The following is a 9,564-nucleotide window of genomic DNA, read 5'->3' as shown; positions in this document are numbered from 1 at the left end:
TAAACCCTAAACTGAATTTTTCCTTTAGTCAGCATTAGGGTTTTAAACCCTAAACTGAACTTTTTTCCATTCAGCCAGCATTAGGGTTTTAAACCCTAAACTGAGCTTTTCCATGCAATCAGCATTAGGGTTTTAAACCCTAAACTGAATTTTTCCTTTAGTCAGCATTAGGGTTTTAAACCCTAAACTGAACTTTTTTCCATTCAGCCAGCATTAGGGTTTTAAACCCTAAACTGAGCTTTTCCATGCAATCAGCATTAGGGTTTTAAACCCTAAACTGAATTTTTCCTTTAGTCAGCATTAGGGTTTTAAACCCTAAACTGAACTTTTATCCATTCAGCCAGCATTAGGGTTTTAAACCCTAAACTGAGCTTTTCCATGCAATCAGCATTAGGGTTTTAAACCCTAAACTGAATTTTTATTTTTCCTTTAGTCAGCATTAGGGTTTTAAACCCTAAACTGAACTTTTTTCCATTCAGCCAGCATTAGGGTTTTAAACCCTAAACTGAGCTTTTCCATGCAATCAGCATTAGGGTTTTAAACCCTAAACTGAATTTTTCCTTTAGTCAGCATTAGGGTTTTAAACCCTAAACTGAACTTTTTCCATTCAGCCAGCATTAGGGTTTTAAACCCTAAACTGAGCTTTTCCATGCAATCAGCATTAGGGTTTTAAACCCTAAACTGAATTTTTCCTTTAGTCAGCATTAGGGTTTTAAACTCTAAACTGAACTTTTTTCCATTCAGCCAGCATTAGGGTTTTAAACCCTAAACTGAGCTTTTCCATGCAATCAGCATTAGGGTTTTAAACCCTAAACTGAATTTTTCCTTTAGTCAGCATTAGGGTTTTAAACCCTAAACTGAACTTTTTTCCATTCAGCCAGCATTAGGGTTTTAAACCCTAAACTGAGCTTTTCCATGCAATCAGCATTAGGGTTTTAAACCCTAAACTGAATTTTTCCTTTAGTCAGCATTAGGGTTTTAAACCCTAAACTGAACTTTTTTCCATTCAGCCAGCATTAGGGTTTTAAACCCTAAATTGAGCTTTTCCATGCAATCAGCATTAGGGTTTTAAACCCTAAACTGAATTTTTCCTTTAGTCAGCATTAGGGTTTTAAATCCTAAACTGAACTTTTTTCCATTCAGCCAGCATTAGGGTTTTAAACCCTAAACTGAGCTTTTCCATGCAATCAGCATTAGGGTTTTAAACCCTAAACTGAATTTTTCCTTTAGTCAGCATTAGGGTTTTAAACCCTAAACTGAACTTTTTTCCATTCAGCCAGCATTAGGGTTTTAAACCCTAAACTGAGCTTTTCCATGCAATCATCATTAGGGTTTTAAACCCTAAACTGAATTTTTCCTTTAGTCAGCATTAGGGTTTTAAACCCTAAACTGAACTTTTTTCCATTCATCCAGCATTAGGGTTTTAAACCCTAAACTGAGCTTTTCCATGCAATCAGCATTAGGGTTTTAAACCCTAAACTGAATTTTTCCTTTAGTCAGCATTAGGGTTTTAAACCCTAAACTGAACTTTTTTCCATTCAGCTAGCATTAGGGTTTTAAACCCTAAACTGAGCTTTTCCATGCAATCAGCATTAGGGTTTTAAACCCTAAACTGAATTTTTCCTTTAGTCAGCATTAGGGTTTTAAACCCTAAACTGAATTTTTTTTCCATTCAGCCATCATTAGGGTTTTAAACCCTAAACTGAGCTTTTCCATGCAATCAGCATTAGGGTTTTAAACCCTAAACTGAATTTTTCCTTTAGTCAGCATTAGGGTTTTAAACCCTAAACTGAACTTTTTCCATTCAGCCAGCATTAGGGTTTTCAACCCTAAACTGAGCTTTTCCATGCAATCAGCATTAGGGTTTTAAACCTTAAGCTGAATTTTTCCTTTGGTCAGCATTAGGGTTTTAAACCCTAAACTGAATTTTCCTTTAGTCAGCATTAGGGTCTTAAACCCTAAACTGAACTTTTTCTCTTAATCAGCATCAGGGTTTTTAAAACCCTAAACTGAACTTTCCCCCAGTTGGTCAGTATCAGTGTTTCGACTCTAAAACTGAACTTCTCCCCAGCTAGTCGGTATTAGGGCTCCAACCCTGAACTGAGCATTTTTATCTTCCTTCATCAATTTTATGAACTTCCTGGCGAATAATTCACGAAATTTTCCTAGTGAAACTGGGGCAGAAAATTTCGTTCGTTTGTTTTTCTCCCACAAGTCTAACCTCGAGCCACACGGATCGAAATGACCCACGAGATGAGTCTCAACTCAGAATCAAAGAAGATAAAGACAGAAAAGAAGATATCCCGAGATATCAGAGTGAATGGAAGGCGGATCGACTCCAACATTTGACTAAGGTCCTGAACTCTGCCAGTCGCATTTTACTCAGTATCCCAAAGATTGAACAAGTCGCCGCAACTCGCAAGCATCAAGATTCGGATCAAAGTCTTCAAGCACAATCAGCTAAGACCCAAGATCAAGTCGCAAAAGAATCATAGATAGGAATCTTGTAACTCGCAGTTGACATGCATATAAGTAGTTAGTTCAGTTCCAATTTTCCTTTGGTTGTAATAAGGCGGTCAGTGACGCAGCAGTGACAACAGCAACAGCAGTAACAGCAAGCATTGCAATCCCATGGTAGTCCCAGCTACCAAAATTTTCCCGAACTACATTGACCTGATTCCTGTTTAGCCCAGGATATGTAGGAAATCTTTGAAGCAAGATTCGGTCAGATCTTTCAAAAACATGCTTCACACGGAGTAGTCCATAGGCAAAAATCGCTCATACACGCTCACTTTATCTTTGCACGAAAACTCTTCGTGTTTCCGAACAAAGAGGGGCAGCTGTGAGCACGTGATTTTTGTTTCGCGCGACAATCGCTCCAAAAGAAATAAAAAATAATAACAATTGGTCCTGCTGTACAATTTTTGGATTTTTACATGGCACTTTGTTAATTATTTATGATTTTTTGCCAATTTTATTTTATTAAAACAAAATACAAAAAATGTATGTGTCATGCATAATTTGAACCGTAATCCGGTTGTTAAATAGAAAATCATAAATAGGCATCTTTGTCCGTGATTTTGTTTTTGCTTGATTTTACCTGTTTTAAAATATTTTAAGGTGTGTGCAAATAATTGTATTAAGTGTTTATTTAATTTTAATTTGATTTACTTAGGTTTTGTTTTTAAAATAAAGAAGAAAATAAAATAATAAAAAAAAAAATCTTTTCGGACTTGGGCCAATTTTAAACAAATTGGCCCAAACAAACTCAGCCCAAAACCCCTGTGAAACCCGGTCCACACCAGCTAACACCCAGAGCGTCCAAACGACACCGTGTTAATCCAGTCTGATCTGGGCCGTTGATCTCAAATTGATCAACGGTCAAGATCAATTCCCCATAACCCACTGAGGAACCCGACCCGTTTCCACCCGGACCGACCCAAACCCCTTTAGGATGAAACGACATCGTTTCCCCATCAGATGAAAGATCTGGGCCTTCCATCTTGCCTCATCCAACGGCCGAGATCAACCCACCCATCCCATATATAATCTTCCAACCATACCCTGCCCCCCTATCCAATACCCCGACCTTCGTCTTCACAGACCATTCCCCTTCAAACCCTATCCGCCCCCATCTCCCTTCACCAGAAACCCGGCGGCATGAACGCCGGTGACCTTCCCCTTAACACCATAGAACCCCCTTGCCATCCTGAACTTGGATCTGTTAACCACCTAGCTCGAATCCCTTCCCACCTTCTCGAATCTTCATTTGAAGATTCGAGTCGGAACCTGACTTACACCGTTTGACCCCAGTTTCACACCAGACACTCCCCAGACCCCCCTCGTGACCAAACCGTGCTTGGTTTGGTCCGAATCTGACCAGGGAAGCATGAATCCCAGATCTGATTTTTGGAACCATAGGGTTCCTCGTCGATGGTCCGTGTCTTGTTCAAGCCGAAGAGATTAAGGTCTAATGGACCTTAATCGAAGTGTTTCTCATCTGAGAAACACTTCGATTAAAGTCCGTTCAGCCTTAAGAAAGGTCTGTTCGAGTCCAAGCTAGGGTCTTTTGATTTTTCGGATTTTAAAGTGAGTTTTGCTTTCTTTTCTTTATTTGTTTTAGTCCATGTGATTGTTCTAAAGGCTGTTCATGTTTCGTGAAATCTGTGTTTTGAGTTTTATCAACTGTGTCCTGTCCACCTTGCCTGAACCTTTGTTGTTTGATTGAGTTTCTTCTTTTACTTGTTCTGATAATGTGTATGTATGTATTTGTTGTGCAATTGGTTGAATTTCAAAATTGAACTGATTAACTGATTCCTCGGGTACAATTCTGCTTAGTCAATACAATTCGAATCATGTGTCCTATACTGTTAAATGTCTGATTTTGGTTGTATGTGTTATAACTAATATAGTCGAGTCGACAAATGTCGTCAATGAATTTCAGTAGTTCAAATGTTAACAATTGAACCTGTTGCCTGCTGCAACTTTGTTTGAATCAAAGTATGAATCAGTTAGGAATTGAATTTAGCTACTTATAGTTGTTAAACTGAATCAGAAATATAAAAGGATTGGTTTTGTTTAGTTACAATCAGAATTGGAGGGCATGTGCACTTGTGCACAACATGTGCATAAAGGCCTTTGTTACATTTAAAATAGTTTGACAGCATATGCTGTCAGATTATACTCTGCTGCCCATATCCTGCTTTAGTTTAGAAATATTAATCCTCACTTAAAAGGTAAGTCTGCCAGGGAATATCATGGGGGTTTATATACTTAAAAGTTTGAGTGGAAACTGGAAAAAAAAAGAGCACATGGGAGGGTGTTTGGTTGATTGATGAACAGGCTGTTAAAGGGCAGACCTTAGGCTTATAAAAGGAAGAACTTCCATCAGAGAGAGGGAACTGGACATTTTAGAGAACTAAGTTCTGAAAGACAGAAAACTGGAAAAGAATTCTCTTTGATAACACAGACAGGCAGAATTAGAAATTACAATTTTTGATTTGCTGTTTTGATTTCACTAAATCTTGGCCTGTTTGTGCAACACTGATTCCTCTCAAATCCCAACTGAGTCTGCTTGGTTGTTGTTGTTTTACTCGGGAACTTGGTATAGTTGGGGTCTTGATCCCACTCCAATTGTTTCGTGAGTTGTTGCTGCTGCTATTCTGTTTCCTGTTGCTGCTGCTATTCTGTGTCCTGCTGCTATTGCTAATTCTGTTTCTTGTTGCTGCTGATTTCCCTGTCTTCTTCCTCTTCTCCTTTGCATTTTCAGTATTTCCAGGTACACATCTCGAGTCTCACATTGGTGTAGCTGATTGTAACATTGAAAAGCATGAATAGAAAGATTTGAAGGAGTTACAATCACCTGTTATTTACTGACTGCCTCTTCATAAATGTTGTTAAGTTGTGTAAATTTTAGTTTATAGCTAATAGAGAATACATTGGTAAGTTTGTACTTAAGTAAAGTTTATGTTAATCTGAAACTGCGGTATTTGATTCGTTTAGTTAGCATACAGGATGTAAATACGATCCATGGAATGTGACACTATTTATACAATTGTTAAACTTAAACTCATTCTTTTAGCATGTTTGAATAGGTAGGGGCAAATGGCTGTTAAATCTAGCCAAATATAATACAGTTTGGAATCATCCAGTTTCGATTTCTTTAGGCAATTTATAGGACTAGTTTTGAACATCATCAGTAACATCTTTTAATAAGGAACTCTATTAATCCTGTTTAAGCAATTTGATTTAGATTCGACTTAAGGATGTTGTCGGATTAAGTATTGCATTTCATCAATCTCATATGTAATTTATTTGTTCAACCAAAGCATTTTCGTAAGGTATGACGTCTTTTCACTTTATAAGTAATTAATCAGAAATTGATAAGAGTCCGGTTTAGGCCAAAGCATATACTTCGATTAGCATACATCTTTCTTTCTTCTATTTCTGGAAACAAAATAATAGAAATGTAGTCACTTTAGGATATCCTCTTCTAAAATAATGAGACGAGCCTCGCTAAATAAAAAATGCAAATTGCGGGGCCCTCAACAACTAATCATAATATTTAGAATTCAGGCTAGGCCGTTTAGTGAATCTCATGGCCTTCTCAAAAAATAATAACGCGTTAGACTCTTTAGGCGCGGCTTAATTAAATCATATTCTTAAATTCGGGTGCACATTGATGTGACCCAAATCCAAATCTCAACGAAGTCAAAATGTGTTGACGATCACGGGCGCATTGATTGTGACGTGGTTCGAGATGCATTTTCACGACGTTGCAATTCTATAAAAATAAGTGATAATGATAAAAGCGGTTTAAACTTAATAAAAGCACGTAAGTCATAACATGTATTTAAATCAGATATTTAGCCATTATAACAATTTAAGCGACCGTGCTAGAACCACGGGATTCGAGGGTGCCTAACACCTTCCCTCGGGTCAACAGAATTCCTTACTTAGAATTTCTGGTTCGCAGACTTCATTTGGAAAAGTCGAAAATTTCCTCGATTTGGGATTCAAGATAAACCGGTGACTTGGGACACCAAAAGTCAAACATTTCCCAAGTGGCGACTCTGAATTAAATAAATAATCTCATTTCGAATATTGTCACTTAAATTGGAAAAACTCCCCTCGCGCATTTATCCTTCGAGGCGGGCGCGCAAAAAGGAGGTGTGACAATTGTATATAAGCATGTGCAAGTGGAATGAGAAGCTTAGCGTTCATTTCCATCTTCTTCTCTAAGTCTCTTCTCTCATCTCTGTTCTTCTGTATCCGGACCTCCATTGATGAACGCTCAATCTTAATTCACTAACTACACAGATACAATCCACTGATTTTAACACCTACATATAAGGCGTAGGGATCTATTAATGGTGTGAGGCCTTTCTGAGAAAACCGTGCAGTCTTGGTCGAAAACGGACCATATCACATCATGTTAAGAGCATCTTTGGGCCATTTTAGGTCAATATATTGGAATCCTATTCAGTTTTTCAATGACAGCAGCAGCCATTCACCCACCATTTTTTAAACAGATTGTTTTTAATATGTGAAATTTTAATAGCTTTAGCAATGATCGGGTGCCCAACGGATTGAATCCGAGAACCAAAGGCTTGAAGCAACAACCATGGGCATCAACTGCCACCACAACAACACTTGCATTTCCCTCATGCTTCTTAATACCTACATCACTAAACAACAATATCTCATGTTGATCCATGTTATTACCAGATATGATGTTTTTGATATGATTACATTTACAAGCTCATCATATTCAGAAGGCTTTGGCTTTGTAATTAACTTGCCAACTTCAATACCTTAACACCCTCTTTGTTGCAGGGAACTACTGTGTTGTGGTTAACAGCAATGATTCCAAAAGCAAGGCCTCCACCTTGCGATCAAGTAGGGCAGGCCTGTAAATCTGCAACAGCATCACAATTCATGCTCTTAGTCTTTGCATTCCTTCTCATGTCAATTGGTGCTGGTGGTATAAGACCATGTTCTTTAGCCTTTGGTGCTAACCAGTTTGACAAGAAAAATGATCCCAACAACTAAAGGGTATTAGAGAGTTTCTTTGCCTGGTATTATGCTTCATCTATACTCTCTGTTCTGATCGCGATGACAGGTCTCGTTTACCTTCAAGATAAGATGGGCTGGAAAATAGGGTTCGGAGTTCCAGCACTCCTCATGTTCTTCTCCGCGGTGTTTTTCTTCCTTGCTTCTCCATTTTACATCAAGAAAAAGGTTACCTCGAACTTGTTTACCAGCTTAGTGAAAGTAATTGTGGTTACCTACAAGAACAGGAAACTCTCATACCCTACTCAGCACTCGGGCTACCATCGCAAGAATGGTTCAAATCTTCGAGTGCCTACTGAGAAATTGAGGTGTGTTCAATGTTCTTGATTAACACTGTGGATGTCGGTTCTTTGTCACTTCGTTCTCTTTCAGTTCGATTGCTGAAAATCTTTTTTTCTTTTCTAGGTTCTTGAACAAAGCTAGCATCATTAAGAGCCCTGAAGATGTTAAGCCAAATGGAGTTGCAGTCAACCCGTGGAAACTTTGCACGATAGACCAAGTCGAGGAGCTAAAAGCGCTCATTAAAATCATGCCATTGTGGTCGACGGGGATCATGATATCAATAAACCTCAGCCAAAGTTCATTCCCTTTTCTACAAGCTCTGTCTATGGACAGACATTTAACTAAAGATATTGAAATTCCAGCTGGCTCATTCGGGATGTTTATGATGATAGCATTAACAATTTGGATTCTTATCTATGACCGCGTGCTCATTCCATTGGCATCTAAAATCCAAGGAAAACAAGTGAGGCTTAGACCTATAGAAAGAATAGGAATTGGCATATTCATCTCTTGCATATCCATGTTAATCTCTGGGCTGTTGAACAACCCCAATGGATTGGTAGCAATGTCCGCAATGTGGCTCATTATACAACATAGTTTAAATGGTATAGCTGAGGCATTCAGTGCAATTGGCCAAACAGAATTCTATTACTCTGAGCTGCCAATGAATATGTCAAGTCTTGCATCTGCTCTTTTTGGACTAGGAGCGGCCGTGGCGAATCTGTTGGCAAGCGTGATCTTTAGCGTTGTGGATAAACTTACTAAAGGAGAAGGGAAAGAAAGTTGGATTTCAAGCAATATCAACAAGGGTCATTATGAGAATTACTACTGGCTTCTAGCTATTATGACAGCTTTTAATCTGGTATATTTTTTGGTTTGTAGCTGGGCATATGGACCAACAGTTGACGTTGATATCACCAAGAGAATGTTAGAGGGCAGTGATGATGAGATGCCACAGGAGAATGTGTCTAGACCTGACTTGAATTCGCATTAGGCTAGTCACTGGAGTATTATTTATTGTATACATAGTATTTAGACAGAATCATATATTACCAAATGCGTTTATATTACTATATTTAGTCTGTTATAATGTAACTTTACCTAAATAACAAAAAATAAAATAAAAATCCAGAAAGCGCAAGGGTTTGATCACCAACTGAAGTATGAAAGGTTGCTACATATGATGGTTGAGTTGATTTCATTTTGTTTTCTCAAATTATACAGCACTTGGATAACATATGGGTTAAACCTCAATTCTGGTGTAACGCATAACCATATCACCTTTTAAATAATCATAATTAATTAATACTATACTATAAGTATGAAGACTTTTAGGTAAGATTGAATTACTAAAATGCCCATCAAAAGTTTGAACGATATTTTTGCCCTTCAAAGAATCACTATTTTAATAATAATAATAATAATAATAATATACAAAATAGTAAATATATTTCATAATGAATAGTGTACTTTTAAGAATCATAGAGAAAGGCAACTCGTGAATGGTCAGTTTTTAGTTTTTACCAAGACCTTTGGTGTTCTAGCAAAGATGTATTTAAGAGAATTAATTTTCCTATGGTAATGAATAATTACTAATGATGCCTTGCATATTGTAATGGATAGAGTAATTATTGTTGAAAACAAAAGCAAGTCATCTTTATGGTTTTCTCACCCGTTGAAGAAAGCTATCAGTTTCACAATTAAATTACT

At 37.6% G+C, this 9,564-nt stretch overlaps 1 protein-coding gene across 1 annotated transcript; it reads left to right on the top strand.

The window, feature by feature from the left end:
- Positions 1-7,358: 7,358 nt before the first annotated feature.
- Positions 7,359-8,884, top strand: LOC107785191 (protein NRT1/ PTR FAMILY 1.2-like). The gene has a single exon (XM_075256288.1). It carries the CDS (start codon positions 8,102-8,104, stop codon positions 8,846-8,848), a length of 747 nt encoding a protein of 248 aa, XP_075112389.1. The 5' UTR covers positions 7,359-8,101; the 3' UTR covers positions 8,849-8,884.
- Positions 8,885-9,564: the final 680 nt, after the last annotated feature.

This window comes from Nicotiana tabacum, chromosome 6, assembly GCF_000715075.1.
Source record: "Nicotiana tabacum cultivar K326 chromosome 6, ASM71507v2, whole genome shotgun sequence".
NCBI lineage: Eukaryota > Viridiplantae > Streptophyta > Magnoliopsida > Solanales > Solanaceae > Nicotiana > Nicotiana tabacum.
This window is presented reverse-complemented; position numbering and strand designations above follow the sequence as displayed.